The 25,897-nt window shown below is 42.3% G+C and overlaps 1 protein-coding gene and 1 long non-coding RNA gene across 4 annotated transcripts in view; one reads left to right on the forward strand and one right to left on the reverse strand.

Moving 5' to 3' along the window:
* The window catches only part of FBXW7 (F-box and WD repeat domain containing 7), a 128,264-nt gene that overhangs the window by 69,894 nt on the left and 32,473 nt on the right, over positions 1 to 25,897 (forward strand). Inside the window, exon 1 of one of the 3 annotated variants that reach the window (XM_061374308.1) lies at positions 24,657 to 24,915. The exons of the other annotated variants lie outside the window; for them this stretch is intronic. Within the exon in view, the coding sequence (XP_061230292.1) occupies positions 24,760 to 24,915 (156 nt within the window). The 5' untranslated portion in view covers positions 24,657 to 24,759. Of the gene's footprint in view, positions 1 to 24,656; positions 24,916 to 25,897 lie in introns of those variants that run through there. 3 annotated transcript variants of the gene reach the window in all.
* On the reverse strand, positions 6,008 to 24,900 carry LOC133223616 (uncharacterized). Its single transcript, XR_009728641.1, has 3 exons — positions 24,787 to 24,900; positions 14,811 to 14,881; positions 6,008 to 6,475 (listed from the first exon to the last, which is right to left on the reverse strand). It is a non-coding gene; the product is annotated as an uncharacterized LOC133223616 (long non-coding RNA).

The following is a 25,897-nucleotide window of genomic DNA, read 5'->3' on the forward strand; positions in this document are numbered from 1 at the left end:
GGAATAGATACAAAGTAGATAGAGATTTGCAAGAACAACACTGTTCACTTTCAGATTATTATTGCTGCTTTATAACATGAGCTACACATGTGGAAAATGTGATGCAAAGACTTTTGCTTTAAATGAGTTAAAGTAATCATGTTTAAAATTGCATTGATAAAATTGAAGGTTGAGGTGTGGCTTTATATGTGTTTTGAGTTGCATTTTAAATGCTGTTCACTAACTAGCACGTTCACTCTGTTTGGCAAGAGTTAAGTGCAGAATTCACTAACTGCAACTTGTTAAGATTCTTTAAATCAAATATAATTTATTACAATGCTTTGCGTATTGCAGTGCAGCAAAAAAGATGATGGCCAAAGTAAGACCTTGTTGCGATAGCTGCTGCACCACGGGGTAGTTCCCCTCCACTCCCTAAGTTTATAAGCTGTAGTGCTTTGCTTTTGCAGTTCTGTCTTAAAATGCCGTTATACAAAACTACAGGAAGAGGTTATCAACAGCTGCCATCTTTCCTCATCCAGCTTTGCTGACTGGGGGCTCCATTTGCACATCTGTCTTTAACCAATCCCCCTCCTTTCTTCCTCTTTTTCCAGTACTGCGGCTCTGCCAGAAGTTGTTTCCTCCCTTCTGCTTTGCTGGTAAATCAGTCTTGTAAATGCTCTAATTTGCTTTAGGCAAAGTTAGTTAAGTTTAAGAGGCTATCAGAAGTGATTTAAGCTACCTGGAAAATCTTTTGCATGAAGGAGATGAAAGAGCAGAGGAGCTCTAAGGTCAGTGACCTCTTCCAGAAAGGTGATAGAATACCTGGGAGTAAAACATCATTAACTGCCCAAGTTGTTCAGAGTGAGCATCTATCTGTGGCACATGTAGAGTGGATGCAAACATTTCTGCTGCTGTAACTGCCCTCCTACAACTGCTTGTGCTAGTATTGCTACTTTGATTAAAAATCACATCGTAGAGGTTGCAGACAGACGTTCACTTGGCTAAAATCCATGAGGCTGGAAAACTTCATCTCCCCCTAGTTAGCTGCTATTGCCCCTTTGCTAGCAGTTATGGCCTCACTGGAGCCAGCAGAGCTCCCACACTGGCTGTGGGGCAATCAGCCAGAAAAGCTTAGCCAGTTTAAATGGGTGATTTGCGCTAACCCAGCTAATTTTGCTTAAAGTGGATTTAAAAACTCTCCTTATGGATCATTCCTTTGGTTCTGCAGTGGGACAGTAGCATCTTCTGTTGGCACCAGTGAACACGGGGGAGAATGTGATACAAAAGCTGCCTGGTGTAGGTGTGACAAATGGGCAGCATGCTGAGTAAAGGAGTCTACTCAGCACTTGTGGCTTAAAGTTAAGAAAATGTTAAAGTTTCCTGTGAAGTGGCTTGATGAGTAGAGATGCATATTTCAGAAGTCCTTTGAAGTAAACTAAGAAGGGCAACTGTAAATTAACTTGGTGGTTTGTTCTTGCACAGCAGAAAGCACTAGGTACTTTGCAGGCTGTGGGTAGGTGGTAACAGGGAACTTTATCATCAAAGTCTGGATGTTTATCATCATGCTGTAATTTCAATGTTAATTTAAATTCCGTTCATGTATAAAACTCAATTCAGTGGGAGTATTTGGCCAGTAAATAATTTAAACTTTTGCTATAAAAGAAATCAGAGTGTCTAGATAAGTTTTTCACAAAACCATTACATTAGTTGTACAAGTTAGAATTGCATGAGACTACTAATGTCTCTTAATGTCCAATTAACCTTTGGTGCTCGGAACTGGTTGATGTACAGACCTGAACAGATTCAGAGATCTTGGGTTATCTATTTTAGCCTGTAACTCTGCTTACGCGTGAATTTTGTGATGAAGCTTGTGGTAGGATCTTCAGTGCCTTAAGATAATAGTTGAGCTTGTGTTAAAGACTAGAAGAAATATTCCTAACAAGCAGTCAGACAGCAGGCATTGCTGTAGATGAAGTGGCATGAAGTTCCATCTAGAACCTTGTGCCACTAAAGGTATTTTATACTGACTTGTTTCAGAGTTCATGATAAAACTGTCGGAGAAAGAACACTAGTGTAGTTACCCATGGGAACTGAAAACAGTGGAGAAATCAGTGGAATGAATAATCAACATCTAAAGCAACTGACTGGGAATGAGAACACATCAGTTTTCAGTGAAAGGATGGAAATTACTGAAACTTAAGTGTTTAGAGGTGTGGTTCTGTCTTTGTTACACTGAGGTCCTGTATCTCCTACAGTGGATGCTGCTTTTTGTTGCAACCCATGAGCAAAAACAAAGTTGTCAGTCGCTGACAATAGAAAAATGTCTTCTTGACGTTTTCACTTTTGTGAAAAGATTGTCTGCTTCTGTAGCAAAAGATGGGTTTTTAGCTTAGTTTTCCTGTTGGGATTATTGTTGGGGTTTGGACAGATAGTCCAGCCCAGTGAAGCTACCTAGTTAAATACATAAATAAAATTTCAGTCCTGCATCTTAGGAGTCTGTGTTAACAGCTGTACTTCAAACTCAAGAGTTCAGTGTTGCTTCAGTGATGACTCATTTTTGATGGTTAGTATTCAATTAGAAAACCTTCTCAAAAAAATGAGGCAAATTAAATTAATTGGGAAATTGTTGCAATGTTGGCCTTTGATGTGTATTGTTGAAGCAGAAGTATACCCAGATATACGGCAGGTGGAAATGCCACTAGGCAAGGTATACCTGCAACAGTGTGAGAGTCCGTAAGGAAGGTGATTAGTAGCCTTATTCACCAGCCCTGCTGTAATCCAATTTGAGGACTAGTTTTACACTGACGCTGGTCTCTTCATTGAGTCGGTCCCCAACGACCTGTCCATAACTTTGGTTCAGTAAAATTGTTAGATGTTGTCTTGTAAATACGTTCTGTGAAGCTGTGCAGAAGTCAAAGGTGCTGTATTTTCATCCTGCTTCAGGTATGGAGCAATCTCTGGAAGTACCTTTGGGTTATGAAGGATCTTTTATAAAAATCCAGAATGGAATTATGCAACCTGTTCCCATCAAGTCTCTTCAAAAGGACATGGAACTGTTGGAACAAGTCCACAGGAGGGCCACAAGGATGATCAGGGGACTGGAGCACCTCACGTATGAAGACAGGCTGAGAAAGTTGGGGCTGTTCAGCCTGGAGAAGAGAAGGCTGCGTGGAGACCTCATAGCAGCCTTCCAGTATCTGAAGGGGGCCTATAGGGATGCTGGGGAGGGCCTCTTCATTAGGGACTGTAGTGATAGGACAAGGGGTAATGGGTTCAAACTGAAACAGGGGAAGTTACATTGGATATAAGGAAGAAGTTTTTTACAGTAAGTGTGGTGAGGCACTGGAATGGGTTGCACAGGGAGGTTGTGAATGTGCCACCCCGGGGGGTGTTCAAGGCCAGGTTGGATGAGGCCTTGGGTCATATGGTTTAGAGCGAGGTGTCCCTGCCCATGGCAGGGGGATTGGAACTTGATGATCTTAAGGTCCTTTTCCAACCCTAACTATTCTATGATTCTATAATACTAATCCATCTTCTGTTCTCTCGGTTTGTGTATGACTGTTTCAGTCACTTCTTTTCCTACATCCTTTATTTGTCTTTAGGAGAGAAGGAAGTACAATCCTAATTCACATTAGTTTTGCAGATGGATGGATGGAAAGCTGAGTCAAATTGACACACTTATTTCAGCATATCATGATTTCCAGTAAGCACAGGATGGATACACAGTGTCAGAGAAGTCAGCCTGAAGGCCTGTAATGAAAGAGAATACTGTGGGGAACAAGTCTTCTGAGAATAATGTTGATAAAAGACTTGAAAATGGCCTTAATTCAAAATACGAAGTACAACGAAACAAACATGCTGTTCCCTCTGAAAACAATGTGAGAAATACAAAGATATCCCCCATTTGTGAAACAGACAAATTATTATGACAGATGTCACTTGCAAATAATGGAAAGGACTTACTCTGGTCCATAGTACTTTAGACAGTGTGTACCAGGAAGAGTTGAGAATACAGAGTACAGTCTCCATTGTCTGCAGTGCAGTGCAGTGATTCACTGAGATCTTGAATCTAGAGCTAATAGATTTATTCTGGTTAGCTGAAAACATCATATGATGAGGAATTTATAAGTAATAGCCATCAGGAGTTCAGCTATTTCCAAAGCAGAAAGATAATCACCTTCTGCTTGGTTATAGAAATTTCCTACTGCAGTATGTGCTGTAAATCAGATGAAAAATGTGCATAAGGCAGCAGAGTTTACCAGACAGAAATTGGATTTTGGTGTGACACCCTGTCCATGGGTACCCTTGCTCCCTGGTAACCTACTGAATAGGCTGCTAGTTATTTTTTTGCCTTGAGGGGAAAATGGGCATGGGGCAGCAGTAAGATTATAATAATAATAATTATTATTATTATTATTATTTGGTCTCCCTAGTTGTCAGGATTTGGGAGAAAACAAACCATCTCACAAAGCTGGCAATAATCTAGGTGCAGTATGTCATTTTTCAAAGCAGGACTAACACAGACAAATGCTGTACTGGCTGATGGAGTGATGGTTCTCGGGCTGGTCAGGTTGGTAGTGAACTTACTTGATGCTTCTGCCTCCACCAGAAAGATCTGTTACTTCAAGGGTCTTTTCAGTGCCACCAGATTAAAAATTGTGGTTAACATTTGCACTGCAGATGCTCTTTTACCTGTGCTTGAGAACATCAACAAGTTGTCAGTTTAATTGCAGTGAATTCTTTCTGAAGGGATATGAGTAGTTGAAGATCTTCACTCATCTACTTCTCAACAAAAGTCAGGACAGACACTTCTGGAAATCTTAGTGAACCATGTTTTTCTTTTTCCCTTTGTGAGGACAAGCACAGTGGTAGAACTGAACTTTCAGTCCTTCCAACACAGCACCAGTTGATTCTCTGTGGGAGTTATCATATTTCTTATCCATTAAAGCAGACTTCTTAATAGCTCCTGTCACAGTCAGGCAAGCTTTAGAAGTTTAGAGCGTCTCTTATGAGACCTGGTATTATACATGTAATTCAGACAAGTATGTCTCACAATCACAATTGCATTGTTTCCAAAGAAAATACAAGAATTATCCTTTCCTCTGACACATCAAAGCCCAACTCATAGGAGGGCTAAATCTCCTGGCAAGAGGGTTGCAGTAAGACTTGCTATTCAGTTATGCAGCAGCAAGTGCAGAAAAGCTGGCTAAATACCTTTGGATTGGCCATCAACATTTACCTGGGCATTCTTGACGGAAGTTTTCCGTTTGATGTGTTCCCTTTACAAGAAGAACTGCATAAACTGTGTACAATCTTCACAGTGCTTTTGGTTGTTGAAGTGCAAAGAGTGATTCTTTTTTTCTACAGTAGAAAGAATATTATAACCATCTCTACACAGTAGCATGATTAAAAAAGGAAGAGAAACCTACTTCATCTTAACTGAGGAGCTTATTTCTTTTGAGTAACGAGTTTGCAAGTGGTGTTCCACATTGGAAAAAGGGTCTGTCCAGAATACAGAGAGAAATCAATATTAAAAGTTTGGTTCTATATTGTCAAAAGATGTTATCTGTGCTCTAGAAAATAAGTGAGGGAATATCAGCCTGTATGTTAGGACATATTTCACCTTGACTGTGAAAACTCTCACGTGGTGGGAGTTACAGAGAGCAGGATGAACGTCGCTTTGGTGCCAGTGATTGGCAGGTCTGGTTTGCCTGTAATTCCCATCTAGCATGGAAAGCAGCACCTGAGGTGGGAGGTGGAGGCAGGACCACCCCAGTTGGGTACAGCTGCTTTTTCCATTGGCATTAGACCACAGACTTCGGAGGCGTGAGCTTTGGCCCTGTCAAAGGGGAGAAGCTTTGAGGCCAAACCAGAGATTTTGCAGTTTCTTTCCCCAAAAGCCTTTTCTCTCATTTCAACTTGAGCAGAATTGAAACTGCAGGGAAGAACAGAGTCTGCTGTCGTAGCAGTGACATAAGCTGTTTACCATGATATTTCTTTTGCACTAAGAACCACTAATTCGTTAAAAATCTTCAGTTTCTAGAAGTATATTCAAGATCTGAAGCAGTATTTTTAAGAACAAAAATGCCGTTTTTATTAAAATGTGATGTTATAATAACGCCTTTCTGGTTGGCAAATAACTTATATGCAACAAGCCGCAAATTAAAACATAGTACTTGGAACACCATGAATGCAAAATTGTATCCTTTCCTATCCCATGTGTAGGAAGGAAATCATCACAATTTGCAGATACAATGAGGCAGTGGATTTTGACATTTTATTAAGGTTTGGACATATAATCACTCTTCAGTGTTCTCTTCAAAGAAGCCTCTGCAGAAAATAGCAGAAAATTACCATACACTGATAATGGAAAGAAGCACGTACTGAACTTCAGGCTTATGCTCTTATTACTTGGTCCATCACATTCCCAGTTCTTTGTGTGTTGTCTTTATGGCTTCTGGTGTTCTGAGAGTAAAGTTCCCATTCATTTTTGGAACTAAAAGGACATAAATAATAATGGCTGAATTCAGATATGACACAGGTTAACAATAAGTATAGAAATTCTTTACTCGCAGCTCTCAAAAGCAAAGCCAGTGTATTTTCCTACTATTTTCTTTTGATTTCTTTTCCAAATGTGCAAGTTAGCTCTATCTGACCATTAGCTGAGGTCCAGTAGCTCTTGTGTTACATTTCTTTGTGGTAAAGTTAGGGTGAGGGTTACTTTCTTTTAGTAAGGTACTTCTGTGATTACTATCTTGAGGATTTTACATTAAAAAAATAAATTGTATTAAGTTGCTTTTCAGTACACATTTTGGCACAAGAAATTGATCCTAGTGAAAATGAAAGGATAATTGTTTATGTGGTAAGAGGAGCTCTCTCATCTCAAGAGGTATACCATGTTTAAAGACATCCATGGTTTATTGATTAAAGAACTATTCAAATAAACCACTGCATTCAGGTAAGTAATGATCTCTCATCTCATGTCTGCTGCAGCTTTTAAGAAAAAATAGTTTATTATGATGACTTCACTAAAATAGGTGCGAGAGGAACTGCTTGTTCTGTTTACTTGACAGTGAACAGATGTTTTTAAAAAGGGAGGAAAAAAATCCACCCCCAAACCACCAAAACAAAGATCGGGTATTCAAGTGGGAGTTTTAAAAAAAGACATACAGAAAGAAAAGGTCATAAATTCTTTGTACTGTCTTTGACTGGGTACTTTTTTGTATATTTGAACTCCCCTTCCCAGGATTTATTTCATATTGCAGATTTCTGTACATGAGGGGTTTCTTAAAGGGCTTGCAGGTACAACCTTAAAGGTGTCCTTCAAGTCAGTAGATGTCCTAAGCTTCTGTAAACAGATTAGGCCTTTTTTTTCTTTTATTTTTTTTTTTTTTTTTTTAATCTTTGTTAGCAAAGTATTGGTCTAAGTTGCAGCCTATCAGGTTGTTTCTCAATATCCATTCAGAGGTCATCTGTGACAGCGTATACTTTTACAAGCAAATCACATGGATCATGAATATGCCTTCATGATAGCATACAGAGATTTTCCAGTTAAAGAAAAAGTGATACAGCTGCTTCGCCAGAGTCCTTTTCATAGAAGTGGTGATCATCTGTGTAATAGCTTTGCTGATGTAGCCATAAGGTCTTATGCCCTGAAACATCCCATTTTTTACCTGCTGTTTCTCAACTAACCGAATCCTTCATTTGTTTATAGCAAAGCTGGGCTAAGAGCACTGTTGTTGGCAAAGATCTCAGTCTTAACAAGAAGCTGTAGCAGCTTAAGATACTGTTTTGTCCAGCTGTTTGGCTGCTCTAGTCCCACAGCACAACCGGTAGAAGAAATATGCTAATGCTCCACAGCCATACCCCTGCAAAATCCAGGGGCTTAGTTTACACCATTACAGTCATTGATAAACACATGTCTAGGTCTCATAGATTGTTTGCCTGGGTAAGCTCATCACAAGTCCTCTGTTTAAGGGGAATGCCCTCTCAAATCTGCTGGTGAAGTTGTTTGTCAAAATGAAATGGATATTTTAAATAGTAAGGCTGTGCCAACCTGGCTTGTTTGATTGGAGTGGATTAGGTTGGGCTGTTTGCACAAGCACTGCTTTGCTGGCAGGGAAAAAGGATGTATGACAGATGACTGAGGAAGCGTGCTACCACCTGGGGCACAGTGGGCACTGCTTCCACAGGTACAGCACCAGTAATATAACCATGTCAGCATGGAAGGTTGTCGCTATTTTAGGGAGGCTCTGTTGGCATTGGTATAGCAGGAGCTAGGGCTCTAAAGTAAAATCATCTTGTGAATTGTCGTGGCAGTGCACAGTATGGGGAAGGTGGTGAAGGAAACATTTGAAGATGTTGTAGATACTGTGTCAGTGGGTTTAGAGTACATAGAGGACATAACATCCTTGATAAAAACTAGTTAGTTCTGAAACTTACACTTTTATGTGGGTGCAAATGCATGCTATGAGTAATATCTGAGCAGAATGACTTTGATTTCACTGGAAAACCTTTCCATCTGGTGAAACAAGAAACACTTCCAAAACACATCCATAAAAAGTTACTAGAATTTGCTTCTCTGATGTATCATTTTGTGCTTGCAGAATCAAAGTGCAATTTCATTTAGTTGGCCTGAGCAATAGTAAGGGAATCATTGTGGGGTGAGCTTCAGAGCACATAATCCAGGGTCTCTGAGAAGTTTATACTTTGTCTGCTAGTACTAATTAAACCTTGTGCTTTTGTTTCTCACTGCTGCTCTAACCTATCTCATAAACTGAGAAAGCAAATCTTCACTGCAACTGGCTACTGTTAGATGTCTATAAGGTGACCCATGTATATTTACTAACATGTAATTCTTACAGAAGGTAGGCCTCTTGTATATCTACCCTGTGAGTAGGTGATTGTCGTGTTCCTTTCACAGAGTCAAAGGATGTTGCACAAAGTTGCATGTAGCAGCACTAGAAACAGAACTCAGGACTCCTTTTAAAAAAGAAAAGGATAAATTAGACCAAAGACTTTGTTGTCTTTTGAACTGAAAAGTGAAATCCACTGTAGCAATGCTATATATCTGTTCAAAGCACTTGCGGAACAGATGACTTGGTCTGACCCATCGCACAACAGGGGTGGTTTTATGTGTGTGTGTGTGTGTGTGAATGAGGTGGGACTGCCAGTACAGGAGAAGGTACTGTAACCGTGGATAGAAAACACAACTGAATTTGACAACGGGTCTCTTGATACAGGATTAAGTTATCTACCTGTAGTTTTCCTCAAAGAAAGCCACTCTTGAAAGTCCAATATGCCACTCTGCAGGTATCAGAATCAGGAGGTTTTAATGGTGAAACCAGCAGTAGTGGTGGTTTAAAAGATCTCAGTTCAAATTCTGGCAGTACCATGAGTTCCCAATGAATTGGGATCACTCATCCTACCAATACGGAATCCAGTGTATTTTGGCTTCTGTGAGTCTGACCAGTTGGTACTGTGAGCATGTCATCTTCCAACTCAGCTGTGTTGGCTAAATACACTGCTACCCTTCAGGCTACTTGCAGGTATTTGTCATGCGTCCTGCCAGCAGACTTCTGCTGTTTCAGATCTGCCACTTAAGCTGCTCATGTCATTACTTCTTAGCCTGTTTAAGGGGAAAAAAGTGCATTTATTGCCAAAAATCTGCTACTATATATAGTTGTATAAGCCAGTTTAGCTCACTGAAATTAAGTTAAGGAGGGAAAAGTAGCCACTTATTCTGGTACAGCTATATCTGGAAGAGGATATGCCCATGGCTTTCCAAGTCAAGAGCTGGTTTTAACTAGTTTGTTTCAGAAAAGCTTATGAAAGGTACACTGTCTTCCAAGAGGGAAATCTGTAGAGGGCTGTGGGATTGTCAGTAGGAGGAGATAGCAGCAGGCATGAAGCATGTTTCTGGAGCAGACAGACCTTCGGTATAGGATTGTTCTTCATGTGAAACATGTTTGATTTGTCAGTGGTCATCTTTCCATAGAGTTGAAAATGGGTTTTGAACTGGGAAAATTACAGTATCCTGTTTTTCTGAAAGAGATATTTCCTTGTCAGTTGCAGTTTTCTACTGATGCAGTCTGAAGTCATCCTCTCTGGTCTGTGCAGGAGCACTGGTACAGCAAGTGTGCACTTGTAAACTTGCTGTTCCCAGCCGCTGCCTCAGGGTTTCTTTGCAACCAAAAGCTGGAATTGGCAACTTGACAGTCTGTTTTGTAGCCAGGTTTTCAGTCCTTTTCCTCCTTTAGGTTAGTTAAGCCCTAAGCTTGTGGGCCCCTTCCTCCACTCAGTCCCACTGAGCTGGGGTCTCTACCATATCTCTTAGTAGTTCTTGCTTTGAAAGGGTGATCTTATTACAAGGAATAGTGATGTTATTTGGCAAACCGTTATTATGCTCATTGAGTTATCTGTTCTCTTCCTTTCCAGCTTCAAGATCACTCCCAGAAAGTGCTAATAAATGTATTAGGAGCTCCTTAAAATTAGTTTAACATGAAGAAGCAAATATGCTCAATACTGTTACTGGTTTAATGCAGATCAAGATAATATTCTCACCTCATTCCCAAAGGCCTTGAAAGGAATAATGCAATTCTGTGCTAGCATCCACACAGATAAAAGGTTGTATAATTGCATTATATGGAAACTACTGCAAGCTGCTCCTCTTTTCCCTTTCATTTAAAAACATTTTGAAGACACTAATGCTGGGGGGAAGGGGGCTTGACATCTGAGCATTGGGAAATCTTTTCTTGGCCGTGCGCTCTTCCAGAGTGTGGAACTGTGGTTTTATTTTGGGGAGATGAAAAGCCAGAAGAACTGGATGAAGGCTTAGAAAGACCTGTCAGGGGCATAGAGTGGTTAATTTGCATTCCTGAAATTCTTGTGTTGTCTGGAAGGAATCAGTTGATAATTTCTTTCAGGCCGAGGTTTCTGTTGGGCAGGACGGGACTTGTTCAGATATAGGTGTTGCTATTCAAACTGAGGTTAGAGAGTACATGATACATGAGAGAAGCCCTATGGAATGATACTGCAGCAGCCTTTGTCCATCTAATTTCAGCCTAGCCTCAGAAAACTTCTTGACACCATCAGCTGGCTGGTTACATGGTGGGGTCTTGTCTGGAGACCAGTTAATAGATTCTGTTTTATCAAGTGCTAAGTCTGACAGTACCTCAGTAGAGAAAGTATTTGAACTGCTCATTGACATCTCTGTAGGTATAACATGTCCTTGAGCACAAATTGACCTCTGGAGCTGAAGACATTTTGCTTACTTATTTGCATGTTTAGGTAGATAAAAAAACCTAAACAAACACTGACTGCCACATGTAGATTAAAAAAAATAGTCTTCCAAAAGATAAAGAGGATTGGATTCAGCCTGCTGGTTATTCTCAGTCTTTGACTGCTCTTCAGCCCGGTACTCCCGTTTTCTTACTTGGGCATCTGCTAAACTTCTAAGTTAGAGCTCCACTTCCTGTTGCAACAGAAAAGTACAGGTTTTGTGGAGGTGGAGGGGGCATTATGGTTTGTTTTTCTAGCTTTTTTTTTTTTTCTTCTCTTCTGAGATGAGATTTCTTTTGCTACAACTATCTCTTTAACCTTGGTGTACATTGCCTCTGCTTAGAGAACAGCTTTAGGATCACAGCTCCTCAAAACAGATACCTTTTAGATTGTAATAGATGTCCCCTGGAGCTTGGAAATGGGAAATGAATTGGATTTTTCATGTCTTGGAACTGTTGACCCATGCTTTAGATCAATGCAGGCTTTGGCTGAGTCTTCCTCTTTTCTCTTTCTCACATTTAGTCGTTACAGCTAACTCAGCTCACTATTCGCATTTCTCTAGCTCTTTTTGGAGTGCACCACACTACAGCCAGCTGTCTACCTTCTGTAAAAGGAAAAAAATTCCGTTGTTAAACTAGATGCATGTAATATAGTAATGTAACTAGTTATCATGAACGGGAAAGTGAACGAATCCCAGTTAGTGTAAATGTTCCTGCTTCTTGGTATCCTCACGTGCTGAGAAACATTTAACTTTCCTCAGTGATATGGCAAATTAAGTACTTAGCATTTTTTCCCCCTGTGTATTTTGCATAAAGAAGCATAAAGTGCATTCATATTGTCTGGTTAATGAGATACTACTCTGAGAGCACCTAGTGTGCTCTTCACTACTGAGTAGCCCACACATCTTGCCACAGATTTGAGGCTTGTGTGTCTTTAGGAACAGGATTTCAGAGGATTCTTTGACGGATTGTGCTGATAAGGAGACTGACATCCTGATCTTAAGCTGAAATATATCTTATTGTTTCAGCTTTTGACCCAGTAGTCTCTAGTAGCTAACATGCCGCTCTGAATTACAGGGGAGGTTGGTATCTTCAGTATTTTCTGTGGCAGGTTGACTGCTCAGTATAAACTTGAGGCTATTGGATTCCTCCTTAAATTAGCCTTCTACCAAAAAGCTGCCTTACTTTGTGTTAATCAGAATCAGTAAATATTAGCATACTTTTCATAAGGCACATGAAAAGACTGTTGCTGCAGTTGTGGTTAAAAATAACCCCAAACTTGCCAGATGACTCGTGACCAGGTACATTCTCATGCTGACTTAATCAGGCTAGTGTGAACATCTTCACTTTCTTTAGCCTTGTGTACCAGAGAAGAAGAGGGTTGCTCCGTGTAATGCTGCATGCAAATCCACAGACCACCCTCTGTTTCTAAATACAGTGATTTCAAATAACTTTGAATGAAGCTTGCCAGAAATCTAGTAGTAACCAACATAAAAGAAACCCTCGTACTGGTCAACCAGTTCAGCTTTTTGAATCGACATAGCCTAGGAGTTTCTAATCCCTCTGGTGATAGTGGTCTGCCTTCTAATTTTAGTCCCTTTCAGTTTGCAGTTACTTGTAAAGCACAATAAACCAGTGGAAAAAAATCGGCATTTTAAAACAGTTTTTGAAGAACAGGGTAGGCATGAGTCATACCTGTCCCTGCAGGCTGCAGAATTGCTGTCGACAGTTAGCTGGGAAGAAGTGTATTTAAACTTAGTCCTTGCCAATTTAAATCACTTTATTCAAAAGCATGAATGAGGTAGTAGTATTCCATTAAGACTGTTCTAATCAAATTTTAATGAGGAAATATATTTATACAAGCAGCAGATGAGCTCTTCCCAGTATTTTCTTTATAATCAAATATTCCTAAATGTTGTCTATGATTAAACAAGGGACAAAAATGAACATTTTCCAATTTGTCCCAAGGGGAATTCAGTGAAGAACTGGGACTGGATTTTAAATAACTGCATAGAGATTGAAATTTTGGTGGATAAGCGGATGATCTGGTCAGTGGCTTGTAGCACATTTTGTTGGAGGTAGATAGTAAAATGGGGATTGTTCAGATCTGGCCAGTTTTCAAGGCACTAGTTTATTCTGCATATGGAATTAGACTAAAGGGAAGAGACCACACAATAGGCAAAGCTTGTGTTGAAGGTTAAAGTACAAGAAACCTAATGGTAGTCTGCTCTTCGATTTTTGCCAACTTTCTGATCGGAAAACCGAGACTTCTGCTAAATACCAGACTGCAGACTGGTGCTCTTGTACTCCTCCCTCCCGCTTCCCTTTCCCACTTCATTCAGTCTCTCCCTGTTGCATCAGCAGGCCCCTATGATGTATAGCAGGATTTCTTTTTCCATTTCTGTGAGAAAGATTGGCATACATAAACTGGCTTGGCACTGATTGAATATTAGAGATGGAATATGATAATAAAAGGGAAGTGGGCAAAAAAGCAACCCTAGAGATTTGTCAGAACATCACTGGCATCACTTTAGCAATGTTATAACTAATAACATGCTTTAGCAGTTGCTTTCAGTGAAAGAGAAGGAACAGGAATTAGGACATATATTTGCACAGGCTTTATTGCAGCATCTTTAATCCCTCTTCTCATGTGCTAATGTCAATTAATAGTTTGGCATCTTTCTAGGGTATTAAAATAGTTTAAGTTATGTCCCTATAGAGCCGACCACACTGGTGACTTGGACTATTCCTAGACATTCTTCTTTGTACTATTTTACTGGTTTCATTTTTTTGCTAAAGCAGTAACATTAGATGGGCTACGCTTCCTTCAGTAATTGGATTTGTGAAATACTAAGAGTCTCCATAACGGTACAGACTTTAGAACCGTGGTTGCCATCTAATTTTGTGGTTACAAGTGAATTGAACAGCAAGCCAAAAATTTCTGAAATCTCTAATTTACTCCATCTTGTCTATAAATAACGAAATTGTGAGTTTCAAAACCCAGGAATTTAGATAACTGACTTGCTCTTTATCCCACAGCAAATGGATTGGTTTAAAGAGCACATCAGTTGCCTCACACTGAACTGGCAAGTTGACAGAGGTTTTGCAGAAATGGTTATAATATGTGATGGCTGAGGTTATGTCAAGGTTGCACTATGCAGGTTTCCTTGAGGGTAGAAATGGGTTTTTTTGACTTGTAATCTTTTAATTCAATTATAAATACTACACTTTGATAAAAGGAGCATAAGATTTTACTGAATAAAATGCTTTCCAAAAAGCAGCTTAGACACAGCAGTGGGTATGTATGGCCATTTCCTTTTTTACGGTGTAGCGTTTAGGTTCCATACAGGTAGCACTGTGTTTGAAAATCTCCCTCACACACTGAAATGTGCCACCTCATTTTATACTTTTTGCATTCGAGGGGAGATCTCTGTTAGAAATGTCTGTTCTGGGCTCGAATGTATTAGAGGTATTTATCCCTAATCTTACCTAAATGATGCTATATTCAGTGTGAAAAAATGGATTTGCAATTTGGATGAGGGACTTACTTACCCTAAATTATGCAGTGCTGTGTTTCTCGTAGAGGCAGGCAAGCTGTTGTACAGTTTCTAGACTGGAAGCACCTGTTCAGGGAAGAGTTTTCTTTAGATGGGGCAGGTTTACTGACCTGCTTGCTCTGCCCGTAGCCCCTTTTGACATGAAGTTGCACAGCATAAGGTTAATGACAGTGGGTTAGCAAAGCTTCAAAGCATCTGGCCTGACCCTGGCATGCCTAGCATTCCTTTCTGCTGTGCAAAGGTTTGGCATCAATTCCCCTGTGGTGGAAAGAATGTTTTCAGGAGAAACCAGCTCATGCAGCTCTCCCAGGGCTCTGGAGAGGGTAGAGTTGTCATGGCAGTAAGTCATGAGGATTTGTGGAACATGAGTAAATCCCTTTCTTTGTGCTCTACTCTAGGCATGGGTTGTGGTGAGAAAAGGAAGCTGGATCAAGCAGGTATAATGTGTCATTGTCCTCTTTATAACCACTGCTGTCACTTACCAGTAGGACAGTGTGTGTGTCATGGAAAAATGACCACTTGTGTGTACCAGAAACACTTGGGGCAGTGAAGAATGTGTCCCACCAGGTGCTGAGCAGACTGACCTGCACTGGAGCACGCTGCAGCCAAAGGCAATGTTGGCAGAGCTGCATCTTCCCCATATTGACTGCTTCCAGCTGTGCTGCAGATGTGGCCTGGTGTGGGAAGAGAAAAGCTAAATATTCTCTATGTCCTGCAGTCCAGACACATGCCCCCCCCCGCCTTGCTGATGCTTGGACATAGTATAGAAAACTGCTTCCCCTGAATTCAAGGGAAGGAGAAAACATGGAAGAGGATGGAAAAGGAAAGGAGTAGTAAGGTGGGACAGTAAGTCTTGTTAGACTGAGATGCCATGGAGAGGACAGGAGGGAGGAAACTAAATGGAGAATTGCTGGGCCAGGAGATTGATACAGGGAGCACCAGCCAGAGGAGTGGAGGACACTGCGGCTGGTGATCAGAGAAGTGAGGAATAAGGAAGTGATGGGGGGAGCCCAGGAGATTGATGCACATTCAACAGGAAATCCTGTTTCATTTTCTAGTGCTGTTGCACCAAGGATGGCATCTTGCTGTATTCCTCATCACTGGTTACCTGCAGCAGCGGGGGCTTAGGCTGTACCATGCCACTGGCATGCTGAACAGGGAGTCACTGTGTTGCCAGATGATGGAGAGGGAGTTGGAGCTAAACTCCCTTGACATTATAAAATTCTGCCAGGATGCCGTGCCTAAAATGTTCACAGGTTTGCCTTTGCAAACTTGATGCATGTGCACAAACGGGTAAAGATGTATCTTAAATGACAACCTCAGACACTCTTTTTCCCACAGAATCTGTCTCTTATTTAGTATGCACCATGCACAGGACTGTCTTTGTAAGCAGCTTTTCAGGAGCAAAAGCATCTTACACCTGTCATTTCAAGCTCCTTTGAATGCTTGGGTTTGTAACCTTTAATACTCTCCTTAGGTAACGCAAGTGCGGAAAGAGATTTGACATTTTTAATAGGTTTTTTTTTTTTCTTCATATTGCTCCTAATTCCTTCTGGTATAATCTATAATTCCGGGAATTCTTCTGTCTGTAGCCTAAAGGCTCACCACTAACCCCTTAACATTCTCATATACCACAAGCGAGGGACAACAGCTATTTTGTAAATAGATTTCTGTAGAGTATGCCAGATAAGTAAGCAGTTCTCTTGGCAATCAAAATTAAACTATCTCCAAAGAAAGTAAAAATGGAAAACTTGACAGAAAACAGGCAGTAGGTACCAGTGCTCTTATTTGTATTCAGTGCGAATGATGGATGTTTTAGAAAGCCTTCCAAGTCCAAATAGACTTTTCTTTTTCTGTACAAAGGTGATTTCCCAACCTGCTTATACTTAAGTGAAAACAGTTTGACCACTGGTGTTCAAAGGCAGAAATGCACGCTTCACCAATTTGGAAACACTCTTGTCAATACAAACAAAACCAACTCAGCTTTATGGTTGAAATACTGTAAAAAAGAACTGATCCCTGTTAGGCTTGGGTTTGGTTTGTTTTTTTGACGTAGTCAATATCTGTTGGTCAGCAAGAAGGGCTTGTGCTTTGTGCCGCTATGGCAGGATTTAATGAGAGTCTCAAGTGCATGGTTTTCTGACTTCATGAACTATATCACAGGCAGGATCTGTGAAGTTACTATAATAAGAATATAAGATAAAATTACTAAAAATGGAGCCTGGGGTGGTATTTTACAAAGCAACATGTAAGCACCTAAAGAGTAAGGTGTGGATTGCTATCTTTGTATTGTCCCACACTGAATACTCTGTGCCCAAGTGGCATCTGGCTGCTGGTGCAGCAGCCCCTGCCCTTGGCTTCAGTGGTGTATAACGATATCGAGAAGAGCTGACCAAGGGAGGAACCCGGCTGGGATGCATGGTGTCATCTGCCTCCACAGAGCAAGGGTGGGTGCCAGCGGGTTGGAGGGGCTGTTCCATGGGGTAGGGTGACACTAGGCTGGCTGGCCACAGCCACCTGCACAGCATCACTTGGGCTCGTGCAGGATGCAGCATGCAAGGTCATCTCTTCGGGGAAACTTGGGGAGGTGCTTTGGTGTCTCAAGCAACTGCTGCTGTGTCTCAGAAGCACAGCCCTGTTCAATGTGAACTTGAGTGATTAGCACAGCCATTACTGCATCTATAAATAGAATTCATCTTACAATATATTAAGTTTAATGATATAATAAATAGATTACAGTTAACCTTAATGGGAGCACAATGAATGGAGATGCAGTCCTTATGAAGATCTGCTGCCATTAGTGAATGTTTTGCAAGATGCATTATATGTAATACCACCTTCTTCCTCTGAAAATTGAATAACAATACTGAGGAGAAACAAAACAAAAAAGCAACTCATAATGTTCCTGTTGCATGGAAAATGGTCAAGTACATGAAAGTGCAGGTTGCATTAGCAACCTTAACTCTACTCCTTATGAATATGCATTATGAAAAATGTTTATTATATGATAACATTGCTAGTTTTAAAACAAACCATACAGGATTTCTCTGTAGGAAGCTTGCATGTGGTTACTGTCACAGGGAATTAAAAGCAACATGAAGCCTAGCTCCACTAATATTTTTATTTTCAATTTTCTTTAACAAGGAAAAAAACTGCTTTGGGAAGAAAATATTTTTGATTGTGTTTAGGGGTTTCTTTCAGTGAAATAATATACAGTTCTAATGAGACAAGCTCCCTGGAGTTTTAACATGACATGTTTAAGGGAGGTTGACATTATACCCCCTGCCTGTGGTTCACCTTGTTGTGCTTGTTTTATGGTAAAACTTTAATATTTGAGCATCCATTTCCATTTGACAGAGACTTAAGTATGTTTGTCAATGCAAATAAGTCTCTCTGTGGTAGTAAAACAGCCCCAAAGGTTGGGAGGACAAAGCCTAAACCCCAGTTCCTTGCCATTTCAACTGAGGCTGTAGTTTGGCAAGCAATCAAGGTAGCTCTTCTGGGGGCTTGAGGAGGTTAAAAAGGCAAGCAGGCTGTACCTCTTGCTGTGCCGGTATGCACATCTGTGTGGCTCTTCAATGGGTGAGATGGGGAATCTGAAGTGGCTGACAAATAGCCTGGCGAAAAAGTCAGCTGCCAGCCCTGGTTGACCACACAGCCATACAGTGGAGGCTGTGGTGGCACACCTGAGAAGGTGACATAGTCATAGAAATGAATGGCCAAGGGCAGCCACAGGTGCAGGGACTGCCTATTACGTGCCCCCCCCCCCCGCCCCATAGTTGTGCTGACTTAAATGCACATCAAACTATAGCTGAGAGAATGGTGCCTCTAGGTGTAAATAATAGGCTTATGCTCTCTGCATGGGACGCTCAGGTCACAGCTCTTCATACCTCTTTCTCAGTGGTGTAGCTGGCCTAGGAAGTTAGTGCCCTGCCTGTGAATTGCTCATTTGCTTCTGGCTCAGTTGTTTGTGATGGCATGGTGGAAAATTAAGCCACTAACTGGTTCTAAAAAAAAATAACCCAGAGGGAAAAACTTACAACCATTTCTCCTCACCTCACTTAATGAATCTGATTCATAGAGCATTTCTATAGATGTTTGTTCCTGTAGAAATAAGGGCAAGAGCCATTCAGGGGTGGGAATGAGCAGGTGAGACTGGGACATCTTTAAGCTGGTGTTGCCACCAAGAAACTGTGTGGAACTGTCCTCTTCATATAAACGGGTCTGTGACAGCTTTGGCTGTACTTCAAAATAGCCTACGCATCAAAGCATATGTTGCAAGTTCTGTGCCCAACTACAGGCAACCAACAAAGAGGACAGGAAGTATGACCTTCAGAGGGGAGTTCTGCTCTGCTGGAGACATGGTGATGCCATATTATATTAAGCCTGTCTTTGTAATCTCCCTGCTCTTAAAACAATGTGAAGCTCATTCTTAATATCGAGCGCTGAAGTCTGTAACGTACACTTCATGCATAAATCCTTTTTGAACCTATTTTTGCAGCCATTAACTAGCACTCTTTTAATACATCTTATTTTTTTTATTAAAAAGGAAGTTGTTTAATGTAAATCTCTGCTGCAGATATATAACTTTAAAAACAGTGTTTGTAATCAGAGTTCATACTATTCTAATAAAATCAGGCTTTATTAAGAAATATTAATTGATTTTTCAGTTGCTATCTATGCCATTACCTTCCCTGCAAAAGCAAATCTTAGGGGTATTTAGAATATTGTTTAACTACATTACCTTACTTTGCATGGAAATAATAGTAATGTGTGGGAAATTCCAGTTTGAAAGCAGTCTTCAAATGCTTTGCCAAGAAGCATTATGCAATTAATGAAACAATGCAGTAATACCTATCATGCTTTGTAGCACTTACTCTCCACTCAGGTAAGCTTTAGAAGACTTATTCCAATTTATTGTAGTGCCAGTGTGTCCTTCCTTCCATAATAGTTCTGGTGGCTTTCCCTACTCCATCCCAAACCTTAAGTTTATCAATACTGCAAAAATGTGTCATTGATCAGGAAGCTGCTGATCAGTGTACAGTGTAATGTACAGGATTGTGTTTGACTTGTACTGCACAAGATCATAGCGTGTATTTCTTTCTGTAACAATGTTGAGGGAAACATGCTGGAGTGGTCCTTTGTAAGCCTGCTGCAGGCATTGTAAGCCAATTCAGTAGAAATTCCTCCATCTAAACTGCTTCCAAAGAGTAGATCTTCCTTCATACTCAGAACGTAGCAGCTGATGGTCACAAACTGGTGCACTTAAATTCATTTCTTCCAGTCTGTTCTGTTATGTCAGTACTAATTCTATGTTCTGCACAAACACAGTTACACCAGTGTGATAAAATAGCCTTAATGTCAGTGCCTAGCCCAGGCTGAACCAGGGGAAACCATGAGAACATGGGATTTCTAAGATCCTGGTGGGTCACTTGTTTCATTTTATCATCCATTCAGAAAGAAAAAGAAAGATCTGACAATAATAGTGGTGCCTTTTTGTAGCAGAAAGGCCTGCCCTGCATTTCTTTGGAACATGTTTAGCACTTGCTATCATACGGCATTTTTTTCTCCTCTTCTAAGACTTTCTATACAAGTTAGGCTGTAGCATCTGCCTTTCTCATCGACTGAATGTGGTACTTAGGCTTTTAAATGTAGGTGTGCTAAGCTAAGCTGTAGTTAAATGTCTAAAGCAGATGGCAGAATTACCTCTCTGTGGGCCCAGATTCTTGCTTGAATGGTAGCATTTGGCAAATTAAATGAAGTATGTGGTTGGATGAAGAGGTCAAATGTAGAAGACAAAGCGTTGGCTGCTGCAGCTGCCCAAACTACATTACCAAGCAGAAGGGAAGTGTTCAAAACCTAAGTGGGTCTAAATTTCAGAAAGGGAAAAAAAGAAGCATGACTATCCTTCTCTGGTCATCTTCACTCTCTCCAGGGTAAGGCTTGCACAGCTAAGGATTTGGCCCCACTTGATTACAGTGTTTGGTTTCCCTGGTGGGAAGAAAAAATGCAATCCTATTAGACAACACACAAAAATCCCTCTGAAATGTTTCTAAAGGAGTCAGTCTGCTAAACGTCTGCTAAATGTGCAGAGTACACAGAATCCCTTCTGGCACTGTCGTGAATGATGCATTTACCAATATTAATGGAGATACCAAACCATATTGCTCCACAGTTCCTCCTGCACACATTATGCTCCTAACACACATATGTGTATGTGAAATGCCAGATACGGTTTTTGCATTCTATGGTTTAACCACCAGTGTACTTCCAGAATGCTGACTGCCCATTACCATGGCCAGACCATCCTGTGGTCTCTCAACTCAAAAAATGTTTCTCCAACTAAAAAAAACCCAAGAAAAATGTTGTTTTTTTGGTCTGTTGCACTGTAATCTCTGTTCTCCTGGGGATTATACAGCTCTGCGGGTGATTTCTGTAATTCATTCTAGTCTTTCATTAGAAGTAATAGACGGTCTTAATTACAGCAGGCCACATGACAAACTGGTAAAGGTGCTAGAAATGGTGCCAACAGGATAAGAATTGGATGGTGTGAATTTTTTTTAATTAAGAGCTGGCAGAACTGTCGGGAAATAGGATTGGACTCCTGTCCACTGGAAAGTGTGTCATTTTGGTGCAGGCGTTTTTGTAAATGTCACGAATTTTATGCTGGTTATGGTTTGAGAAACTCGAAAAATCATCTTCAGCTTAAACAAAATAAAACCACCCTTTGAAGCTGAATGTATCAAATAGGGAAAGGAATACAGCAACTTTTGATTTATTTTTTTTTTCACTTGTCATGGTGTTATCAACTGTAGCCTTCCTCAGTGTACCTTGATTTACTTCATACCATTAAGTATTCTTAGACCATATTAAGTTACTGCAATAAGGATTGTTGCAAATGTCAGTAGTGATGTAAATGATCATCTCTTCTACTTGCTGTGAGGACCTCAAAAGGATCTGAGGGGCTGGGGTCTTATTCCCCCACCATTGTATTTTCCTGGAAGGCACAGGATAAAGGTGCTCAGTCTTACCGTGTTCGCCAGTTCCCCGCTACTTAAGTCATTTCTTACAATTGAGTGTTTGGTGTGTTCATGACAGGAAAGTCCTGAAAATGAACGGAGAAAGAGAGCAAGCCCTTTCTAGACAGTAACAGTAACCTAACGGTAGTTGCCCTCAGCCTCTACTGCAGCAGGTTCTGCTCCATCAACTGTGGAAGACCCAAGCTGTGGTTAGGCATTTTGGGGAAGAGCAGACACCCAACTAAAGTCGTCTTGCAACTACCCAGATACCGTCAAGCTTAGTTTGAGGTAGAGAGGATGCTTCTTTGTAGAGAATCAAAAGCGGTACCACGATATATACTGAGAGTTGTATTCGTATGGAATGTTTGTCTCTTGCTGTGAGAAAGGCAGACTGCTAGATAAAAGATGGTCACCGTTCAAATGTCAAAATCTGTCAGTGGTATCTGTTTCTAAAATAAGGTAAACCCCAAAACCTTTTGTGCCAAACAGGCACCTGATATACCGAGTTTTCTCCTAGTAGCTAATGATTGTTTGGGTTACTGCATGGGTCCTGACTGAGGCAAAGAGATTAACAGTTAAGTCAGTGCTTTTCTACCATGAGAGAATATCTGCCAATCATTATCAAAAGAGAAGGGATCGGCAACAGTAGTACTCTGAAAGAGAGGAAAACAGTAATTTCTAATTATTATTCAACTCATTGACTGCTTACTCCAAAGCACATTTTGTTCAAAAGCTAAATCTCGCTATGCTGTCAGGTTCCACTTGCCTTTGGGCTGGGGAGAGGATGATCCCTGAGGATTTCCTGCCAGTACCCACTGTGGTGCTGGAGGGAAGGGTGTTTCCCCTCTGCATTGAGTGCATTCACAAACTGGTGAAGGGGCAGAGAGAACTGTGAACATTACATTGCATTATGCATGCATGTGTATGAAGTATTTTGAAATCCCCCCAGCAGTAATGTTCAGTTCTTTCTGATGATTTGCGTATTAATTTCTTTCCTGTGATTATTTAATGTGTATATGCAGCCCATGTAGGTTTTTTTCCTTCCCTTTTGCATGTGATGCGCTAGCAAAGGAAGACAGTAATAGTCTCCAGGGATGTGCAGCTCTGTTCGTATCTGCGGTATGAAGTCAACCCAAGACCATTTTGTTCTCATAAAATATACAGCACTGCAGTTTAATGGGTAATGGCATAAATGCCAAGATTTGACGGGCAGAACCATTTTCACTGGGAGACAAGAGAGACTATGAGCACTCAGTGTTGGAGGGAGATCTGTAAAACCATATTTAAGCAGATCTTGCGTGCTGTGAGGGTGGTGATTTTGCTTTACCTGAGTGTGCTAACATCGGGCATGCTTAGCTATTATAAGGTAATAACACATATGAGTTGGGCTTTTTAAGCGCAAACAGGAAGCTGACAGGTTTTACGGAAAGTAATTCTACTCCTTTAATGTGTGTTCTTTTTCCTACTTTTGTTGTAATGCTCTGGGTGATAAAGATGGTTTCCCCTGAGGTTGACAGGAACTGACTACATGTTTGCTTCTGCTTGAGCACATCGGTCTCAAGGGCTGCTGAGCCACTCCAGTTCCCACTGCACCTGGGGAAAATCAGTGGGGAACGTGGCACCTCCACATCATGTACTGAGTAATGGGTATGCTCTGCTCTGCTCTGCTCCTCACTTGGGCTTAATGGCTCAAAACTTTGTCGAAGAGAAAAAAAAAAGCAAACCGAGGAAATTTGCAGAAACTGGAGTCCCTTTGAGTTAAAAAAACCCCCAAACCCAAACAAGCTGCCAGGATGCTGTGCTGATCGCAGGTATCTGAGAGCCCAACCATATGTCAGGAAACATAGTGCCCTTGAATCAAACCGTAAGGGTGAACTGAACGGATTTGTTGATGCGCACAGAGTAGGAGACCGAAAAAGGAGTGTTACTTTAGCAAGTAATTACCCGAGGCTTTCCTTATGCTTGCACTGAAGCACAGGTGAGAACCCTTCACGGGATTTGAAGACCCGAGCTAAAATGGCTTGGTGTCGCCGGAGGGTTGGCTTTAACGGAGAGGGGAGCCAGTGTGCGCACAGCCGGCTCCAGGTGCGCGGGGAGAGGAGAGGAGGGGAAGGGGAGGGAAGGCAGGCAGGCAGGCAGCCTGTTTCCCTGCCTGGGAAACCCGAGGGGAACCCGCTCCACCGCCGCTTTGCTGTGCCTTTCGTTTTTTAATGCATATTATGTAATTGTTGGATGCGGGTCTTACAACTCTGCGGTCCTCCAGCCCCGTTTATGCCATTGTCTAGCCCACAGAGGGTATTTCGGCATCTCCCCCCAGACACACACCCTCCCCTGGTGCAACTGTATTTCAGATTATTCTAACATGAACCGCACTTTTGAAGGGCTGATCTGCGTCCGTCCACGGAACGCATTCACGTACGAGTCCAGCCAGGCACGCTGAGGGCAATGGTATAATTATAATTAGTGGAAATGAGCTTGTTTTGCTCCCGCTTGGAAAACCGTGAAGCGTGTGCGGCACCGGGGGAATAGCGCGAGGGGTGGGGGCAGGTCCCGATCTCTGACAGGAATAAAAAGGCGGGGGGGGGAAGGGAGGGAAGGGTAACCCCAACTCACGGAGCGCTATTTTTATCCCGCCCCCCCCCATCTTCCCCAGCCCGTTCCCCGGGGTGGGGCGGGCAGCCGCCGCCGTGGCCCGCGGCTCCCTCCCGGCCGCGCAGCCCGCAGTGCCGCGCCGCCGCTGCGGAGGGAGGCGGGAGGGGAGGGAGGGAGGGACGGACGGGGGGCGGGAGGAGGGAGAGGGGCGGGCAGCGAGGGAGGGAGGACGGGCGGGCAGGGGGAGCCGGGCTCCGCACGGCGCAGGCAGGGCAGGGCAGGGCCGAGCAGAGCCGGGCCGAGCCGCGCCGCCGCCGCCCGCCGTGCCCGAGCATGTCGGCGCGGGAGGCGGTGACCTACCTGCCGGAGAAGGGGCTGTACTGCCAGCGCCTGCCCGGCCGCCGGGCCCGCGGTGCACCGCAGCCGCGCAAGGGGAAGCGCGCCGACACCATGGGCTTCTACGGCACCCTCAAGATGATCTTCTACAAAGTGAGTGGCTGCCCACCCCTCCGCCCCGGCTACGCGCCCGCGGAAGCTGCGAGTCAGACAGGGAGGGAGAGAGGGGCGGGGGCTGCGGGGGTGCGCGCATCTCCCGCGTTGCCACTCCGCGCCGGCGGAGACGTGCGGCAGGCGCGGGGCTGAGGCTGCGGTGTGCGGCCGGGGAGAGCTGCCAGCGCTCGGCGGCGGGTGGCGATGCGGAATACGGAATACAGTTCGCTGCCCCTCAGTATTTTTTCTTATATGCTGCAATCTCGGTTATTTGGATAAATAAACGCTGTCTGAAGGAGCGGTGTTTCCCAGAGACAGATTAAATAGTAATGGGGGTGTTCGCTCGGCGGTTTCTGTTTTTCGGTTCCACAGACACCTTAGCAATGTCTAAATCTTGTCACCAGACGTCTCTGCTGTAGAGAAAGTTTTATCTTCTTCGTGTGGTAAACGGCATTTTTGACCGTGTATTTACTTAGCACGTTCTGAGATGCTGGAAGTCTGGCGGTGCAGTGGATCCCATGAGAAAGTTCCCTGAAATACCTGAATAAAGCCCCAAATCAACCGAAAGAAAAGAGTGAAATAATTGTTAGGCAGTGGAATAGGAAACTGCATATTGTTTATTCTGCTACCGCACAAGAGTAAATCCCTACAGCTGCTCACTCTGCTTGCTGCAGGCTTCGTACTTCTTATTTTAAGGTGTGCTTTTGGGAAACCGCATCTCCCTCTTGTGAGAAACAGAAGAGGGATATGATGATGATGATAACCTCTTAGGAAGGCAGTCTGGAAATAAGTATTTCCATTGAACAAGAAAAATCCTTTCTGAGAAGTCTATCACGAAATCTGAAATTAATGCTCAAACATCGTATTTATGCTCCCAGTAATTTTGGCGGCTCACATGCTTAGCCCAGCGATGAAAGATGATATCCAATTATTTTTCAGGGATGTTCACATCTGGTTTTCCTGGGGGAAGCACCGAGGGCTG

The sequence above is a fragment of the Neopsephotus bourkii genome, unplaced genomic scaffold (assembly GCF_033783945.1).
Source record: "Neopsephotus bourkii isolate Nb327-2 ecotype Australia unplaced genomic scaffold, CSIRO-AGI_Nbou_v1 NB_168, whole genome shotgun sequence".
NCBI classification, from domain to species: domain Eukaryota; kingdom Metazoa; phylum Chordata; class Aves; order Psittaciformes; family Psittacidae; genus Neopsephotus; species Neopsephotus bourkii.